A 20,960-nucleotide genomic window follows, 5' to 3' on the forward strand; every position below is an offset into this window, starting at 1 on the left:
AATGTTTAGTTTTTTAATTTTAGCTTGTGAGAGCAGTACTATAGGAAGCAGTTAACAGGATTTGCTCTAGGTTACCAACTGGTGAGCTTGGGAAAATTTTAACCTCTATTTCCTCATCTGAAAAATAAGACAATAATTATAAACTTTTACTGAGGACTTACATGCTTAGGGTTAGTACAAATATCAAACGAGATAATACATGTAAAGTGTTCTAAACAGTTCTACTTAGGAAGTAGATATTTCCCATTTTACAGATGACTCTGTGATCCATTTTACACATGATGAAACTGAGGCTCAGAAAGGTTAAGCAACTTTTCCAAGATCCTACAGTTAGTAAGTGATGGAGCCAGGACATGTGTTCACCCAATCTCTCCCTTAGTCAGAGAGTTCCTTCTGACCCATTCATTCAAGATGGAGGCAACAGAGCCAATTTTGCAGTGACTGAGACAAAAGGAGAGGGCTTTCAGCAGGCTGGAGGTCATTTTGGTCAGTTCTGGAAAAGTGTGGACTCTTGGATTCAAGTGACAGAATCCTAGTGCAGCTAGTTTAAGTAAAACACATAAACACTATACCATAGCATACAGCAATGCTCCATGGAACCCAAGGGCAAGAAGGCAGCCACCTCAGGGAAGGATTTGAAGGAAAGCACAGTCTCAAAACTCATCTTCCATTTCAGCTCCTCTCTATGCATCTGCTTCATTCTATATTTTCTCTCTGGAACCTGTTTTCTCCTTTTTTGTAGTGTGCATGATAGACTGTATAGCCATGCACATCTTGCAAGTTTATATGTAATCTATTCCTTTAGTCCCTCAGTTTTAATTTCAAATTCCCAAGGAACAGCCTTTGGCCTAACCTGGGTTAGATGCCCATTTCTGGAACAGTAGTGGGCCGCATTTCAGAAATACAGCTGCGGAGAGAACAGTTCTTTGGGTTGCACCCACTCCTCAGGGGAGAACCAGTTACCAAGGGGTAAGATAGATGACAACTCAACAGATGTGCATTAAAGGAAGGAAATCTCTTATTGTCAAAGTTGAGATTTTCTTCTGCCCTTCCCCATAGACGAATTTTGTTGATATATCTCATTTCCTCCTCCAGAAAGTATGGATCCTACCATTCCTCACATTCTGGGAATAAAATAATTTACTTTTTGGGATAGAAGGAAATTTAAGAGACCATCAGGTAGGTGCACCTATAAACCATCCTAACAGGTGATTTTTTTGTCCAATTTTTTAGGAACTTCAAGAAAAGCAAACCCCATAGTCACTAGCATTTCAGTTTTGTTTACCATGCCAAGAAATTCCTCTTCACAGCAAACGAATTCCTTCCGCTGCAATTTAAGTCCATTTCTTTTCTCAGACTTCATGGAGTGGTACACAGCTGATCAGAATTTGCTTTAAAAGGATTATCATGCATTTGAAAAATCCCCTCAGCATTCTCTTTACTAAACTGTAAAAATTACAGACCCTTTAATCCTTCCTAAATTATATCTAATAAACATAGTCCTGAGGTCAGTAAAATCATTTGTATAGAAAAACATGAATATTAATCACTGGCAGCTTTTCTCTACATCTTCTCTGTGTGTCTCATTATAGAGGATCAAACTGGACACCGTACTCTCCTAGTCAGAACGGATGATAAGTAAGGGGTTAGGGTGGAGATGGTGGGCGAAGGGATTCAAGAGGCTTTCACAGACTCCACTGCAAGAAGAGCAGCTGAGCCTCCTTGGATTTGGGAGGTTATCCGGCAGCTACTCTCTCCACCACTCTCTGGGGTCACCATGGTCTCTCTCACCTGGCTATTTGCTATACTCTCTTTGCTGGACAGATTCCTTAGACTAGTAGATTCCCCTGTTAATTAAGCTTACCTGTGGCTCAGGATCAACTTACTGCCTTCTCTTCCAGTGCCACCCAACGAACCGCTCATGTCCCACCCTCAGTCCAACCAGCTGTGGGTGGGAAGGCAGGTCCACCCAGAACTATGGAGAGACAAACGCGAAACAGTATTTTTCCTTCTTTCTTGTGTGTAATGCACAGGATTCCATGATAGTAGTTATTGCAAAAGCTTTCCTTATACATCTTCTCATGATCCTTTATGAATCATCTCATAACATTTCTAGAATGATTCCATTTCTTAGTCTTCATACCAAATTTTCATGATCATTTAATTCTAAATATTTCCAATGTTTTTTACTATAGTTATTTAAAAATATATTTTAGGGGGCAGCCCAGTGACATAGTTGTTGGGCTCAGTGTGCTCCAGAGCACTCTGCTTCAGTGGCCTGGGTTTGTGGGTTCAGATCCCAGGCGTGGACCTATACCACTCATCAGCCATGCTGTGGCAGTGACCCACATATAAAGTGGAAGAAGACTGGCACATATGTTAGTCCAGGGCTAATCTTCCTCAGGAAAAAAAATATATATATATATACATGTTTTAAAATATCCAAATTGTTGGGGCCAGCCCCATGGCCGAGTGGTTGAGTTCGTGTGCTCCACTTCGGTGGCCTAGGGTTTCACCAGTTTGGATCCTGGGCACAGACATGGCACTGGTCATCAAGCCATGCTAAGACAGCGTCCCACATGCCACAACTAGAAGGAACCACAGTTAAAAATATACAACTATGTACCGGGGGGGCTTTGGAGAGGAAAATAAAATTTTTTAAATATCTAAATTGTGTAGTAGGAACTCATTAAAAGTAAGTAGAATAAATTATTTACATTCATATATATGGAAAACTTGATTTCAAAATTACCTGAGGAAGTACAGAAGTGAATCTTCACTAATTACTAGTTTATTACATTTTAGTGGAATTAAATAACTCGTCAAAAGTTTTCTACTAGAAAAGCTGTGCACAGCTAGTTTTTATGGCTCTGCTCGTTATTCCTGTTTACTACTTGACCTTATTAATTTACTCCTCCCTCTTCTCAAGTTGCTCAGGCTGGCTCAATCCTACCAGACTGTAGCCACTGTGAAAGGCTTCAGCTCCCCTATGCTCCCATAATAAAGTTGTCTTGCTGTGGGAAAAGAGAGAAGGTAATATTTGGTGCTATTTGGGGGGGTGGGGGAGATTTTTCTCAAATAGCTCTTTTAGTATTTCATCATCTTTTTTTCAAGGATATTAAAACAATGTTCATAATTTATGGGCAACATCTGAATTTTTCAAAACCTATCTTCAAGTTCTCCTGAATAATACAAACACTTTTACCAACTGGATATGCTTATATACCTCACAAATTAAAAAATAATTGACTCTGATGACAACAGTCACACCTAAAATGCTAAAAGAAGAGCACAGCACAACTAGGCCCTGTCTCGACACACTCTTTGAACTGAACTAAAGGACCTGGCCACCAACTTCTACTGTGTTCTGAGACTAGTGCTTAGCAGAATTTTTGTTGGATCTAAATGCAAAATGGTACATACATGATTCTAACTGTGCAAAATATGTCTATATGCGACCTGGAAGGCAATAAATAGAAATGAAAATAGTTGTTTTAATTTTTTAAGATGTTTAATAAAAATATTTTCAGTAGAGCACTGTGAAAACCCCAAACTTCCTCAAAGTCTGAATGACTACTTAAATGAAAAGCTCTCCTTTATCATTATTGACATTGCTCAACAGGACCTAGAAGCCCTTCCAACTGAAAAGCATGCCAAATGGTTGCTTCTTCCCTCCTGTCGGAAGAAACATAAGGGAAAAATGAGAAGATCCTTTACTACCCTGGGAAGGTTAGGTAAAATGCTGAATCTTTCCAAAATGTTAACCAGACTCAAGGTGAGTCCTGAGGTTTGACTCCTAAAACACTGCTTGAAAACTTGGGAGCTATGGATCCACCCTAAAGAAGTTGTCCTGGACGCTTAGGACTTCCTGGCAAGAATGGGCAACAAGATTTGTTTTGCACAAAGTCACTACTCAGGTTTAATTTAGTAGACGTGAAAAAATTTAAAATACAAAACTTACATTTAACAGGAGACACAAGTAAACTGAATCTAAGCATGGCCCTAAAGAGCAAAACAATACTTTGTCTCCAAATGGGGAACAGCAGAAAGAACCCAAGTATGTGAAAAAAAGAAAAAGTTGGCACTGATCATGTGATTCTTAAGGATAGGAAATATTAGGACTGGGTTAAAATTATAACAGAATTTTAGATCTGAAAAGGAATTTACAGGTCTAATCCAAATCCCTCAATTTACACATGAGGAAACTTCAGGCTCATTTATTTATTCATTCAACAAACATTTATTGTGTGCCTACATGCTCAATGCTGGAAATACAACAATGAACAAGACAGAGTCCAAAGAAGGGAAAGTGACTTACCCAAAGTCACAAAGCAAGTTAGCAGCTAAACAGAGGCTCTCTGCACAGAACCCCATATTATCTAATAAAATACATCATTTCCGCACTTGTAAGCACACTAAGATTTGATGAAGGTTCTGTGCAAAGATAAGATTTTTCAAACGCAATTGATGTATTAACATTCTGTAATATAATAAGGGATATATATATCATATTCAGATGATGTTAGAATTTATGTAAAATAACCACAGTTTCTTATTAGCAAATGAAATGATAATTTCCTTGGAAGTGCTTTCTAATTTCTTAGTCATTAGGTATTTCGTGTGCAAATTTTGACAATTCAGATTTTGAAATTTTCAACAGGATTTCTGGTCATGCAACTATGACTGTTACTATATTCTGTCATCTTTGACTTACAACGTTCATTCAACTAGTGCTTCAATATTTTAGTTATTTGCAATAAAGTACTCTATTTTAAAAGATCTAGTTCTACCATTAAACCAGTTTATCCGCCTTAATCATTCATAGCTTCACCAGCTTTATAACTTTAGTGTATGTAATACAAACAGAGATATAGTTAATAAAATGTCCTGCATCAAAACATTTCTTTAAAAGAAAACTTATTTACCTCATTTCAAAATGCACAATGGCGCCTACTGCAAAAGGGAAAATCAAGAGTTTGGACCCAATCTTTTTTTTGTTGTTTTTTGCTGATTTAATAACCTTAAGAGAGCAATAAGGGAGTTCTTGAACACGGGAAAGATGGAAGTCCTCTACTAGAAGCAATACTGTAGCCTCAGAGTTCCTCTTTCATTAAAGCAACCCAAAAGAAAAGGTGTGAAATTTTTGTAGCTTACCGAAATAAAAAGTTTCTGAGATACTCCTGATTGGAAAGTAGTGATTTATATTCCAACAACTCTGAGAACCAATGATGAGAGAGATGAGGCGATTTAAAAGCCACCTGTGCTGTACTACCAACATTACAATATGGAGCTCTAAGGTTGATTTTCCATCCTTAGACTCTAGAAGGCTCTCCTACTGCTGCACTTCTTTCTCTGGCCATTCGCTCCCTGTTATTATTTGTGCTTCCTCCCTACATAATAAGCCTTACTGGGGACAGGCACTGGATATTACCCACTCCGTGTCCTACCTTGAATCACAGCACACAGCTGATACTCAGTAACTGTAAAATGAAACCACAGATGGTAACCAGAATTTAAAAATCGATAACATCTATTCTAACTCATACATCCATACTCTGAAACGAACTGTAATAATAAAAGTTAAAACTACAAAATGAATATGTGGTTCTACCTGAAATATCAGGGAATGTTAAATGGCAGGGCAGGGCTGAGAAGTCTGAAAGGTCTGGCTACACAAAAAACCATGGTGGATGCTGCTCTAAAAATAACAACCACTTCTTTCTAAACAAGAAAGGCCAATTTCAAGCCTCAGATAATGAAAAATAGAAGAAAACTGTCAGGAATAAAAGAAACATTAAGTGGAAAAAAATGACAAGATGATGTTATCTCTGGATTAAGACTTATTTTAATATACATAATGTATAGTACTTTATATAATTTATTAATGTCATTTTCTATAGGACACTGTAATTAATTCAGTGACATCAATATTGACCTCATACAAAGGATGAAAGCTGGGTTTTTGTGTGTACCAAGTACAAAACGTGCTGAAGAATTATCACACACAACAGTTATAAGAGATCAACTTTAAGGATGACTCAGGTTTACAGTAGTTACTTCACATGGTTTTCCCTCGAGACTTGGATGCCACCCAGTGTTGCTGTGTTTGTGCAAACGCATCTCCGGACCACCCCACTACCTCCTTTTGCCAGCCCCACTTTTGCCTGTTTTACTGCTGCCGCTGCTAGACTTGCCCGATGATTTTGAAGAGAAGAGTCTTGTCATAAATTCAGAAACGTCAGGCAGTTCGTGGTTGGAATTCAGCATATTCATTGACTGCTCCATCTCCTGCAGGAAGACACAGCACAGTGACATGACAGGCACTGCGATCCTCTGAGCCGCTGAACCACTCACACTTCCACCACGAAGGACAGGAGTAGAACAGTAAAAGGTGCTGGTTCTGAGCAACGGTGCAATGTCGTACCCGACAGCACTTCAGAAACCATGTTTCACACATCCTTTATACATGATACATTTTGATCCTTAGTAAATGTCCAATAAATTTTGTCTATGGTTTGATTTAGCTTATGTTTTCATAAAGGGCATTTTCTCTGATAATGGACATATGTGATCATATTCCTGCCATCTCATTTTCTGTTTTCTGATTAAAATGCTTTTTTATTGTTTAATGAGTATTTTTTTTTAAACTCATGCTTTCTTTAGATGCATATAACCAGAATATCAATCTTTAATTACATAGAAAGGTATCGGAAAAGTTTGGAAGATTAACAGCAGTATTTCCAAGACTTGATTCCTAAGGACCTTAGTAGTAAATCTATGAATACCGTATGGCTTGGGTGACCTCAATTACTCTTTCTAAAGCAAGCAACACAAATGTTACAAAACAAGTCACTGGCAGGACCAAATAAGGATCTAGCACTTTTATTTTGAGGCCTTGTCCTCCCTCCTTACTAAGCCAATAATCTACAAAGTATTGTTCTACTTCTGGCAATATTAATGGAATATTTGCTTCATTTGCATTTTGCCACATTCCAAAAGCGAACTGAAGATTGTATTAGTTCAGATACGAAAAAAACAGCAAATACTATATTATTCATCACTTAAAATTGAACACCATTTAGGTATTAGCTTGGGCTTTCTTCCAAAAGGTAGAATTTACACACGAGTTTTCAAGGAGAAAGTGCTTTTACAAAGAAGGCCAGGAAAAGCAGCACGGTAAACATAAATTTGTTAACATGCACTAATCATCAAGAATTAAATATACATGGTCCTGAGTCCCTGCAAAGATACATCAACTCCATCTTTGAATCTGTTCAATTCTGAAGCTCTTGAATGAACAACTTTTTACGCTGCTTACTATGTGCAAAGCACTTTGCAAGGAAGGAACTTTCAATCCAACGTGACTGCTAATGTTTCCTTCTACTGATGCCACAGAGTTAACCGGCTTAACAGACACAAGGATTCCACAGGATGTATTCTTTTTGACCCATGCTGAAGCAAAGATGTCAAAATTTAGCAATAAAACATTTTGAAACATCATAAAGCTGTCTTGTTTCATGAAGCTTTTTCTGCCATTCCAGCTTGGAATAAATACCTTACCTCCTACAGAACTTTATCACCTACTACCTCAGCAAATATTTTTATTTATTTTATGTATATCTTAATTTCCCATTTAAAATACACACACACACAAAACCCCCTGAGGCAAGAAGAGTGTTTTATAAATCCATTCTACTTTCTACATTTTACTGGACTATGAGCTTGCTGATGACAGGGATGACATATAATTCATTTTTGTATCCCCAGTATCTAGAACCTAGAAATTGATTAATAAACATTTATTCAGTGATGAATAAGGTGTCAATACATCAGTATATTAAATACAGCAGAAAAACTTCAAACTCATGAGATGTTTGTTGATGGTTTTTGGGTGGAAGAATAAATAATGTTTTTTAAAAAATTCTGAAGATTTTACATGGAAGCCAATATTTAAAAGAGACAAAGTGGTGGCATTAAACTTGAAGCATCTTACTTGATAGCCTCACTCCCCCTCGTTAAACCAGTATGGCTTTGTAATACAGTGTTTGAAAGCGACTATTCAATTTTTCTCCCTTGGTCTATCTGAATTTCTTTTGCGTGTCTGTAACACACAAACTAAATGTGTACTCTAAAGAGTTTTATAAAGTAAAGATAGATAATAAGAAGCTATCGTTTTGCAAAATATTTGGATTAGGTATACCAGGATTATTATGCATTTCAACCATTTAACAAGTAAGGCACAAAGAAGGTTAGTATCAGCAGAATGTTTTAGCTATATGAAGAGACCCAGGCTTCCATCAAGTAGAACCAACTCAATTTATCTGGTCCAATGGAAACAACTAATTAAATGCCAGGAACATAATACTGTGTTAACATAACTTCTAGATGAATTTGGCTTGAGAATTTGGATAAAGCTTAAAAAATCCAAACCATTCAGCCACAATGGATGGACCAGGCATCAGAATACAGTTCAAAAACCCAGAGCCTCGGCAATCATCTTACCCGTCTCATGTCAGGATCACTTGTGTTGACCACTTTGGGCAGAAGCACAAATATCAATAATGGAAGAACCATCATCATAACCTGTGGAAGCAAACAAATTCAGAAACTGTTTTTCCCACTTACCAGAACAAAATCGGCACTTAACAAGCAATGATAAAATTAAAGATTCAAATGTTGAATATAGAATAAAACTAGCAGCCACTACCTCAATTCTACTGAATCAGCCCTGTCAACAGCAAAGTGCTCCTCGATGCCTGACTGCTGTAGAGTACATAAGAGCCTTATCTATGAGCACTTGGACTTCACAGACACCTCACTTCACATTTGTGCCACCTAGCATTTTGCAGAGTTCAGTTTTATTTAACACAAATAGTTTGCAAACAGAACTACCTATTCACTTCTGTCAATCTGTAGTCTGGCACTGGGATTGGTGATCCTGATGGCCAGCTGGGCTCTCTTTACAGATGACTTTGTGGTTCTTGGAGAAAACGCTGTATTACCCCTCTAATTAATGTACATCCTCTAGAGCCTGCAATATAGTACTAGGCAACTACTACAGCAGATCAGTTTTGAAAAATGACCTAGAAGCTTCCAGCACTGGATATGTTCCCATGGAATTTCAGAAATGACAACATGGAAGATATTTCTCAATAAGTTTTAGAGTCTCATTGCTGATTTCTCCCATCCACTCTACCCTTCTGCTTCTTTATGCCTGACAGCAGTTTCTAGGTAGTAATTTATTCCTCTCAAAGGATGTACAGCCCCCAAACATTTCTGTTTGTGATCTAAACAGCTATCAGCAAGGAATATGATCAACCCATAGACAATTCTAAGATAATTCAACTTCCAAAAACAGCAAAAAAAAAAGTCGATTTGTTTCTAAAGAATGTATTCTATGAGTGTTTTATTATTTGTGGATATCGTAACATCAGCTTCATGATAATACTAAGTACTGAAATTACCACAGAATAACTTCTCTGTTTACTTTACATGGGAAAAGGAGAAAAAAACCTTACTCATGCCATCAATAGGGGCTGGTTAATAAATGATGGCACATTCATCAATGGACTACTATGCAACCAGCTCTATGTGTGACTTACCATACACTCTTATTCTATTTGAATTTTAAAACATTTCATCATAAGTATTTGTCCAACTTCTGTCACATGTTTCCATGTCAAAACTACTAGGCAATTTTCACTATATTCTTCTCATTATGTATTCGCAAAGCTACTATTTTCCTGAGATCCACAGCTATTCACAATTATCCTTTCGTCCAACAATCTGATCTCAGCTTTCCTTCTCACAAGAGTTAGAAGTTTTCGACTGCCTGCAAGCAAGTTAAAAATTAGTAAAGATACTTTATTGTAGCCTGATACATACCATTGGGTTCATCAGAAAGTCTGTCCAGCCCCATGATTCCCTTTTAATAAAGTAAGAAGGTGGACCTGAAGATTTCATTTGGAGAGGATAGGGCAGTCTGACCACTTCTGATGTTTTGATATAATTCACATATCTTGCTCTGATAAAGCAACGTGAAAAAAGCATCAGCAATTCTACTGAAAACATCATGAGTTACAAGAACTGCTTATAATATATCAGCAAGCCCTTATAAGTACCTTTAGATTTTTCCAAAATGCTTTGGCATCTAAACCTTTGACCTTGAAAATCTGATCAAAGTAGATGTATCTGTATACCTAAAATACTTAGCAAAATTTAAAGAAAGAAGACTAAATTTGCAATCAAGAAACCTAGGTTCTAGCTGTAGTTCCGTAATTACCTAGGCCTGTGGGCTTAGACAAGTTCTTAACTTCTCTGGTTATACAAAAAGTTCTTTTAGAATCCTTCCAGCTCTAAAGCTCTTTGGTTATATTTAATAATAACTTTATTATAAATATACAAAAATGCTGGATTTAATTTTTTTGATTGTCTGAGATATGTTTTATTGGGTGCACCCAATTTTCAATGCTATTTTACAGGAAAAATTTATGATTTAATAAAGTCTCATAACAGCACCATAGGTAACACTGCATTTTCAGCAGAGATGCCACTAATTTTAATCAAAACTCTCACTCATGTTCAAACATATTCAAGTTTACTTTTTGAAAATTGCCTCCCCTATTTTCTCTAACATTTCCTTCTGGAACTTCTATTAGACATGTGCTAGACTTTTTCAATATTTACTCCGGATCTTGTAAAATTATCACTTTCATAGTGTCCATTCCTTTATCTGTATTGTATGCTGGGTAATTTTTTCTGATCTATCTCCCAGTTCATCAAACCTCTGTTCAGATGCTTAACACGTCCATTGAGTTTTTTATTCCAATGCTGATATTTATCGCAGAAGTTCTATTTTATTCTTTTTTCAAATATCTATGGTCTATTTTGGTAGTATCTTATTCTTATGGCAATTAGTCTTTCTTTTATTTCTTTAAGCATTTTAAATATAAAATAGTTTATAGTCTATATCCAATAATTCTACTATTTAAAGTTCTTGGAGGTCTGATTCATCTGCTGACCTTGTTTTCTTGGGTATTCTGAAGTAGACTTTATTTATGCGTGGGCCTGGACAGAGTTTCTCCTTCCAGAGAGGTTGCACATTTGTCTCTGCCAGAAGTCTGGGATTACGACCAGAGACCATCTTGTTAACTGTTCAGCTTGGAAGTTTCTGGATCATGCAGGACCATACCCCAAATTTCAGTGAGGGTAGGACTGTGACTATCAACTTCCAGGTGAGATTTTTCCCTCCAAAGGCCAGGGCCAGACTGGGAGTCTGGTCTTTTAGATTTTAGCATCAAGGGTCAAAGGGAGAATCAAGTCTTAGATCTAATTCCGACTCCAAGCAAGCCCAAGGCTTGCCTCCTATCTACACACTGCTAATAAAATCTAGTCCTTTTGGTTAGAGAATATCAAAACCCCCAGGTGGGAAAGTGGTTTATAGTTTATCCCCTGGGGATTTCCCTTACTTTTTTGGGAGCTATACATTTAAAAGGACATGCTTGTCAGATTTTATCCAGCATTTCTAAGATTTTCCATTCTGCCAAATATCAGAAATGAAAGTCCCACATATATTTGAGACTAACTTATGCACGCCTACAAAATATTGGTCAAGAATATTAGGACCTTATATGAATTCTACTTTGTTCTCTACTCTCTCCCACTGCCAATTATTAAAATGACAAGGGCCTTGTTTTTTTTAACCTATGCTTCAGGCATCCAGTCATCAGGAAGGGATCTGAGAATATGAATACCACAGCCGCAATCAGTCCTTAAACGCCAAAGCAGGAAGTACTCTTTACCCAAGATAAAAAGGCAAATAAAACTTTGTATTTAGAAAAATATTTCCATTTGCTTAGACGACTTTATTCAAAATTTAGAGTAAAAAGAATAAAAGTAACTTATAGTTTTTAATAGACAAGTAACTCCTTTTAATAACTCTCATTTCCTCCAGTATTCAGTGTTTTCAATATTTTTTTAAAACTTTTAAATCTGTATATAATGTATACTGTAATTCATATAACCCACCATCCCTAAGCTTGCAATTCTAAAATATGTAAAAAGTCATGATAAGTCCTTTAAGGTTTAGATGTAACATACTAGAATTTTACTTATTTATATTTTTAACAATCTTTATGCCTCTAAAAAGGCATGAGAAAGTCAGTACCTAAAGAGGTTCATGACTTTGAAACAATCCATTTATTCCACCAAAAAATATTTATACATATATTTGCAAGGAATTACCTTCAATTCAAGCTTCACCCTTGCTTTAAACAGGCAACAGCAAGAAATATGACTAGTATTTGAACAAAGTAGAATATTCTAAGGCAACAATTTAGCTTCAAAAGTAGGGGGAAAAGTAATTTGTTTCCAAAGAAGGTATTTTTAGTGGCATCGTGGTATCAGTTTCATGATAATATCAAGAATGTAAATTACCACAGAATAATTGTCTCTGTTCACTATATGTGCTAAAAGAGAAGAAAGAAAACCCTACCTGTCCACCAACAGGAGCTGGCATCAAGGGACTAATATGCAGCTGCCAGAAAGGATGAGACAGCTCTCGGTGTGACTCACTATCTGAATCACAGATACTTACAGTACACTTCAAAAACTTTTAATGTCGAAAAAAAGCAAAGAAAGAAGGAAAACATTTTAGGAGTAAACACTAACTCAAATGTGAACATCATGGTACTAACCAAACATCTCTCTATTATGTCACCTCAATTTGAGGTCTCTAGAGATCAACCTAAATATGCCTGGCACAGACTGAAAAGGTGAGCAATGAAATACAGCTCCTCCAACCCCAAATTATTTTTACCTTTGCACAACTCGTGCTTTATTACTACACATGGAGTAATTTTGGGATAGCTCAAACAAAGAAGACACACCACCACGTAAAACTGTTTCATGTTTTTCAATTATACCTCAATAAAGCTAGAAATAAATACATAAATAAAATTGCTTCATACACTTCCTAGTGAGATTAGACCAAAGAGTACTATTGGCATGAGACAACAAAAAAATAAGCAAATAAATAAATGGGGATTATAACAGAAGGCTGAATCTGAACACTGTGGACAGTTGTGTATACAACTGATGCCAACTTCAGATGCGTTTGTGGTATTCCACACTCAAAACCTGAATTAGTCCAAAATTATTTTCACCTCAACTTCAAAGCATATGTTCATCTACTTAGAAATTCTGAAATTTTTTCCTAGTCTGCCAGCCTCTGACACTGTGCTTTCTTTTTCTTATCGTAATCCTCACTTTGAGATAAACTCCACAATGCAATCAATCTACTGTTTTCTGAAGAAATACCAAATTTCTACTGCACACAAATATTCCAGAAAAGAACTATAGAAATGTTTAGATCAACATACTATCAGATAGGCACTAAGAGGTATTATTAAAATATCTCACTGAAAAACAGTGATGAATAGTATTTTCAATGTATATAGTTAATTTCCCACTTAATATGTATAAAGTTAATTTCCCACTTTAATAATCACGTTTCAACTATAACTTTCACAGCGCTTTTGCTCCCATAGTAAGTGATCTTACCTCTTCTCTATATAATCAATGTTAGGAGCTTTAAAATAAATTTGAAGCCAAAGCAGGAGGAAGTTCAACTTTATAATATTATCAATGCTCAAATTAAAACATCATAAGGATGTTTTAAATGCTTTAAGGAACACTTGTCGTTTAAATAAGAAACTTTTCAACCTCAACTATAAATTCTAAAAGGAATATATAATGAAGTATTCAGTAGCCTAGCATTCAGTAAAAATTAAATCCAGTGCCCTCACCTCATTTTTCCTTTTGAAGTGATATCTACTCGGACGGGATCAAACCTGTAAGCTGGAGATATAACTTCCACTACATAGGATCCTGAAGGTATATCATGAACCACAAAACTCCCATCTGTCCTGGAAAAATGAAAATCATCTTTAGTCACTTCTTAGCAATAGCTTATTCTTTTCTCAGGTTTTAAATCATCTGTTAACTCCCAAATCAACTCCTTCAAGATGACATTCAGAGCAATTAGCAAAAAACTGGCAAGAGGTGTTCCACACTTCAGCTTCCATAATTACACTAAACGGGTTCTGAAAATGCCCTAGACCACTCCACAGTAGCAGAGAACTCTGACGCTGAAAGTCCTTCTATTCCTTCGGTGGCGCAGAGATAACAGGTGACAGGAACATGTTCCTATTCTGAGGCCATGTCCTCACTCAAGAGAAGCTATCATATACATTATTACTACAATATTAGGGTTCCAATTTTGCTGATCTCCTCCAACAATGTCTTAAGTAAAAATGGTTTTTCTAGTTTTAATTTGCATTTTGTTGTTTTTCTTTTTTACAAAAGTGTATTTAAGTAGTGTTTGTTCCACTTGTTACAAATAGTTCCCATCCACTTTGGTTAGTTCTTTTTGGATGTGCACAAGTTTAAAATGCTTACATAGTTAAAACCACCCACCTTTTCCTTACTGATTTATTCTAAACCTTCTAGACTTAGAAAACCATCCCATCAAGAGCTGATAACTTCATGTTCATAACTCAAAGTTAATTTGCTTTGATAATGAAAAACTGCCATTCTGAGAAGTTTCTGTTTCAGGAAAACAAATGGTTCTAAAAGGATCAACTTTATCAGAGAATTCCCAATATCATAATAATACACTAAAATACTGCTTCTTAAATCATTAGGCTCTTTCAAGGTTAAAGGAATCATTGGTTCTGCCACATCCACAATATTTACTAAGAAGAGGAAAAAGTGTTCCTTTAAAGTACACAGTAAACTAAAACAGAATTGAAATATAAACATCAGGTTAACTTATTCCTGAGCTGGATGCCTTCCATTTGCCCTTCAGATCCACTCTCCACCCTCTTGCTCTCTACAGGCTGGAGGAGGGAAGAAAATGAGCTTAGTGTATTTTCCCCCAGCTCTCTCCAGGAGAAACCATCTCTGACTGGCTGTGTCAAGACACACAATTCTCAAAGTGGTCTTTTCTTCCCTTCTAGGTTCTCGTAGCTTTTACTTCCTGACTTCCCTTCAGGCTTAGAGGTGATAACAGCCTTGAGGTTGTAAACTACAGGGTACTGCACAATCTGGTTGTTTCCCTACACCATGACTACACTGTTTAATCCCCTCATTAAGTTATCCTTGAATTATTCTAATTTGAGCATATCTTCTGCTTCTTGATGGGACCCTAACTGAATGAATTTCAAAACGTTTTTCTAGATCCAGAAAAAAAGAGAAGCAAACTAATAACTATGCAACACAAATAGTAGCAGAACTAACTGCCTAAAGAAAAAGAAAATAGGGACAGCCCCAGCAGCCTAGTGGTTAAGTTCCACGCACTCTACTTCAGCAGCCCAGGCCCGGTTCCTGGGCACGGACCTATACCACTCTCTGTCAGTGGCCATGCTATGGTGGTGGCTCACATATAAAAAGAGAAGATTGGCAGCAGATGTGAGCTCTGGGTGAATCTTAGTGAAAAAAAAGAAAGAAAGAAAGAAAGAAAAAGCAAATATATTTTTGATCCTAAGGTAAATAGTTTACTTTAGAAAGAGAACATATAAATTTTATAATGAAATTTTAAAACTTGGCTTTAAAAAAGTACTCTACAATATGGAGGCCTTGTTGGATCCTGATTTGAAAGAAGAACTACATAAAAGCATTTTTGAGATAAATGAGGAAACATAAAAATGTACTGAGTATTAGATGATGTTATTCGGGCATTATTATTATTTATTTTACTGAATCAATAACGATATTGTTATTTTTTAAGCCCTTATCTTTCAGAAATACACAATGCTTTTACAAGTGGAACTATATTATGTTTAGGATCACATTTAAACATTCCATAAAAAAATATGAGGTGCACAGAAAATATGAAATGAAACCGTAGACTGTGATGGGTATCTAAGGATTCACTAAGCTATTCTGTTCATTTTAGTCTACGTCTGTAATTTTCCATAATAAAAAGTTCAGAAAAAGTAAGGTGCATAATCTTACTACGACAAAAAATTGAAAACTATCTAAATGCCCCAAAACAGAGGACTGGTTAAATAAATTATGGTTTATACACACAGTGATGAGAGCAAGAAGAGTCTTGGGGAGTCCTCAGTTGAAACTCTCCTCATCCCCATTAGCCAAGTCCCAAGCCACCTCCAATAAGAACACCTATAAGTCAAAATTGCATGCTAGGTATGCATCACAGGCACAAATCACCTAGCCCTCTTCCAACAAGTTTACCACCATAAGATCCTATTAATTCTTTTTTTGGGGGGGGGGGCAAGGAAGATTGTCCCTGAGCTAACATCTGTGTCAATCTTCCTCTATTTTATATGTAGGATGATGCCACAACATGGCTTGATGAGCAGTGTCTAGGTCCATGCCCAGGATCTGAACTCGCAAATCCTGCTGAAGCAGAGCATGCGAACTCAACCACTACACCACTAGGCAGGCCCCCACATTAATTCTTAATCGACCTTCCCACATAAAAATGGAAGAACATGAAACCGTATCAGAAGCTGCTCACAAAGTATTGAGTGAAAAAAACCAGGTTACAAAATACTATGTGCTGTATTTTATTATTAAAAACATAGGTCATATGATTCCAAAAAGATACAATAAAATGGTAAGGGTTGTCATCTCTACTTTCTTGTTTATATTTTATTCAATAAACATACTACTTATATATTATTTTAAAATAAAGATGCTTCTTAAAAGAATTATATACTACAGAAAAGAGAGGCCAAATGGTCAATTAAGGCTAATTTTCCAAAGATTAACATCATTATTTAGGGTAAACCTTAAAGAAACATCATTCATTAGGGTAAACCCTAAAGAAAGCCCTAATGCCAGATTTTTAATGACAAATGGCATTAAAATACCAGTTGTCAGCTTCTTGTCATTATTTATTAATCTGAGGTTGAATTCTCATTCAACAGCACCTGGATAATCTGAATATCAGCAAAGGAGATTTAGAAGTAAATGTCCACATTTAACTTGTCTGGTTTTCAGACACCACTTGCTGGTGTACAAATCCATCAGAGAAACACTTTCTTTCCGAAATATTTTCTTCCAGTTCGTAGTTTCGGTTTCCAAGCAGCGACAGAAAGATTTACAACATCGTACTTGTGCCTAGACATCTGAAAATCAGGCTGCTACCAATCTAGAGTGCTAATAAATTCACCACGTCTTTTAATACAGGCTGAAATCCCATTTCTCCTAATAGCTAGAAAGGGCAGTAGCGTGTAAGCAACGTGGAGAAACCCTAGTCTCACATAAAATGGCAAGTGTGATGCTACAAATCCCTCGATGAATTCAACTGTAAAAAAGAACAACAATCCCACCTCCAGGCAAAAAAGGTGCCTTGATTAGGGACTTCAGGGCCCATTAATTTTAGAAGCAGCAACATTAGCCTCCTAGTCTCTGTCATCACTAGAAGCCCTTTGGGCTTTGAGAATTCCCAATTGCTTAGCAACTTTCTACACAACATCAAGCTACCAAGACTGAAATGAACGCAAAAAGCGGGCAGATTTCAGGGCAACCAGATGAGATGCAAAGTTAAGAATTCAGCAACAGACAAATGGTCCACTTGTCCCTAGGGCCCAGGAGTGGTCGTCCCCAGATACGGCAGAAATGGAGTTGAAGTTAACCGACCCCACTGCTCCATCCCCGGGGCGAGCACCTGCCATCCTCATTTCTGAGGTACGGGACCGGGAAGGGTAAAGTGTCCGACTGGCTCTCCAGGTCTCCCTGTACAGACCGCTGGCAGCGCCCGCCCCTCTACCCTCCGACAGCGACGTCGTGAGGTTTTGACACTTAGCTCTCCTAACGGGAATTCCCCTCCGGCTTCCATCCCAACCGCTTTCCCGCTGCGCTGAGGATGCTCACTTAAGGAAGCCGACGTGCTCTTCTCCGTCTACCAGCACTCGGGCCGCCGAGATCCAGTCCTGGGGCTTCACCCCTGGAACAACTGCCCGCCCTTCAATCTTGAAGCGATCTCCTATGCCGACCCCACTCCCTCCCGAGCCCTCGGCGGTAGCCCCAGGCACTTCCGAGCTCTGGACATCCCCTGATAGCAGCAGCAGCAGGACGAAAAAGAAACCCCACGGAGCAGCCGCCATGACAGCAGCTCTCAGAGGTCAGGCCGGCAGCCCCGGAAACCCGCCCAGTCTCCCAGCCGCCGCTGCCGCCGCCGGCCGATGTCGTCATCGCTGAGCGCCGGGTTCTGGCGAGCGCTGTGGGTCAAACCGGAGTGAAGAAGGCGTTGGCCAATCAGCTTGCGAGGCGAAAGTGAGGCGGAAGTCCGGCAGCGAAATCCAGGCGATGGGGGTGCAAGGCGGCCTCGGGAGTGTGTCAGGTGCCGCCCACATTGACAGTGTTTAAGTTAGTGTTGCTGTGGCAGCCGCCAAGGCCGGGACCCCACGGGAGTAGAAGATGATAAGACTGAGAGGAACAAGGATCTGAAGTAGCGTCTGCAAATAAGGCTCCGCTTCGGGAGAAACAGGTCCGGAAGAGAGCGTTTAAAAACTTCTGGGGGCCGGCCCGGGCCGAGTGGTTAAGCTCCCGCGCTCCGATTCCGAGGCCCAGGGTTTCGCCGGTTCGGATCCTGGGCGCGGACGTGGCACCGCTCATCAGGCCACGGTGGGGCAGCATCCCACATGCCACAACTAGAAGGACCCACAACTAAAAAATATACAACTATGTACTGGGGGAGGGGGGTTGGGGGGAGAAAAAGCAGAAAGAAAAAAAGAAGATTGGCAACAGTTGTTAGCTCAGGTGCCAATCTTAAAAAAAAAAGAAAACTTCTGGAGAATCTCTGTCTAGGAGTGAAATGGAATGAAAGGGCTCTCCTTTGTGTGTTTAAAGGAGATAATGCCTCTGGATAGAAAATAGCTGGGAAAATACGTAAACTGTTTACTAAGGGTTGCCTCTGGTAGAAGGGGAAAGAGTTGGGGGACATTTATCTGACACACACCATTCGTCCTGTTTTGAATGTCTTACCGTGAGCATAATCACCACGTTAGGGGATAAAACCTGGCAGTCTTGATCATGGGGGCTAAGCCAAGATTTCAGAGATCGTCTGCCCCAATTCTTCCATTTTCTTGATGATAGAAAGGGGAGTGACCTGCCCAAGATTTCTGTTGGCCTTAAGCATTGCCTTCTACGAATCCCTGTTGAAGATTATTGAGGGAAATGCATGTTTTTGCCCTGTGCACTCTTAGAGTTAGCCTCGCAGGGAAGAGTAACAAAAACTGGACAAAGAGATCCAAGAGCCACGTACTCGAAGCCCCTGGCTGGGAGGTAGGGTTGCAGCGCCAGGGGCCACCCCCATACTCTATTCTCTTGAGGGTCAGCAACTGCCGTTTAGGGGTAACTTTCCCTAAGTCTTCTAAAGACAAGCCATTTCTTCACATTTGATCTTTGGAAGAAGCAGCGCTGCTGTAAAAAGATTTTCATGTGCTACAACCCTCTCCACCAACAATAACCATTAAAACTATGCTAAACTATGAAAGTTTCACTTTTCTTTTTTCCCTTTTTTCCTTTTTTTTTTTTTTTTTCTGCTGAGGAAGATTGCCCTGACATCTGCTGCCAACCTTCCTGTTTTTTTTGGATGTGAGCTGCCACCACAGCATGGCCACTGACAGATGAGTGGTGTAGTGGGAACCAAACCCCGGTTGCCGAAGTGAAGCATACCAGACTTAACCACTAGGCCACTCAGGGTGGCCCCCACATTTCTAAAATGGTACAAAAGTTACAAATACACTGAATGAAAATGCCTTCTTCCCAAATTTTTCTGATGATCTTTCACATATTTTTGGTGACCCTGCTTCCCTGTTGTCTTAGACACGTGTTCAATGAGTAATAGGTAATCAGCGCTGGTCTTCATACTCCAGGTAGGAGCTGGGATGTTTGCTTTGTATGTGGGGCAAGGGGTGGAAGAGGCCCAGCAGCAAACAGCAAATGAGCTCTCTGTAGCGTTCTCTGTAGCCCCATTTCTGCCTTTCTCTTTCTACTTCTACCTTATTGTCACTCCAGTACCAAAGTATCCAATGACTTGAACCCCTCAAATGTAAGGCTGCTATTGCACAGGCCTTGCATGGAGGAGAGGAGCTGAAGTTGTGTTTTCAGGGAGTGTGAAATTCTGTTATCTCTGGTTTTCCAGGTAGATCACAGGAATTGCGTAGATATTCAACTCCAAATTGTACGAGTTATTCCATAATGTAGCCCTTGGACGTATGCCTTATAAAAGAAACTATAATTGTGATGAAATATTTGGGAAAGATTTTTGATTGGACTTGCTCTGCTTGCCCAGCCAGTTCTACTTTCTACCTTTCACTCTGCTTCGTGCCCTGGAAGGCTGGACCTTGAAGGATTGCAGAAACTTTAATGAAGTCATAATTTACAATCACCCCTTCAAGTCGTCCATTTATTTCCTGCCAGGACCCTGACCCACATAGATTTCAAGCAGACCTACTTAGTTTAATTATGGAAAATAGTGTTAAAGTGAGAGGTGATCAGTTTATTATCCAGGCCCTTTACTTTTCTCTTTCTTTTTTGCTGCCTGACTCTTGGCTTCTTCATATTATGGCCACAAGGGGGTGAACAAGGATAAGGACAGAGACAACACTCAAAAACCACACTTACAGAATTTTTATAAATGTTGGATTATACCGACAGAGGTTAACTGAGCTTTCCAGGTAATATTTATTTTCTTCTTTTAAAAAGTGTTCTTTATGTTTCTGATTTTTTGTAATATTTTTATAATTGTAAATATTTTAATATAATAAATATTTTTATAACTATAAAAATAAAAAGCTACTTTTCAAACTAAAGATACAGGCTAAAATTGCTAACAATATAAAATAAAATTTAATTTGGACTCAAGATTTGAATCAACCAAAAAGCATTGCCATCTCTACCTAGAGCTTTCATTATCATTTTAAGTG

General features: G+C 38.3%; 1 protein-coding gene and 1 long non-coding RNA gene across 2 annotated transcripts; one reads left to right on the forward strand and one right to left on the reverse strand.

The window, feature by feature from the left end:
- Window positions 1–4,201: 4,201 nt before the first annotated feature.
- EMC7 (ER membrane protein complex subunit 7) lies at window positions 4,202–18,243 on the reverse strand. The gene is made up of 5 exons (XM_008516349.2): window positions 17,902–18,243; window positions 13,806–13,925; window positions 9,886–10,024; window positions 8,503–8,583; window positions 4,202–6,288 (listed from the first exon to the last, which is right to left on the reverse strand). The coding sequence occupies exons 1-5, from the start codon at window positions 18,132–18,134 to the stop codon at window positions 6,136–6,138; spliced, it is 726 nt and encodes a 241-aa protein (XP_008514571.1). The 5' UTR covers window positions 18,135–18,243; the 3' UTR covers window positions 4,202–6,135.
- On the forward strand, window positions 18,241–20,917 carry LOC139077326 (uncharacterized). The gene is made up of 3 exons (XR_011529728.1): window positions 18,241–18,517; window positions 19,584–19,907; window positions 20,610–20,917. It is a non-coding gene; the product is annotated as an uncharacterized lncRNA (long non-coding RNA).
- Window positions 20,918–20,960: the final 43 nt, after the last annotated feature.

The sequence above is a fragment of the Equus przewalskii genome, chromosome 1, assembly GCF_037783145.1.
Source record: "Equus przewalskii isolate Varuska chromosome 1, EquPr2, whole genome shotgun sequence".
Classification (NCBI taxonomy): Eukaryota; Metazoa; Chordata; class Mammalia; order Perissodactyla; family Equidae; genus Equus; species Equus przewalskii.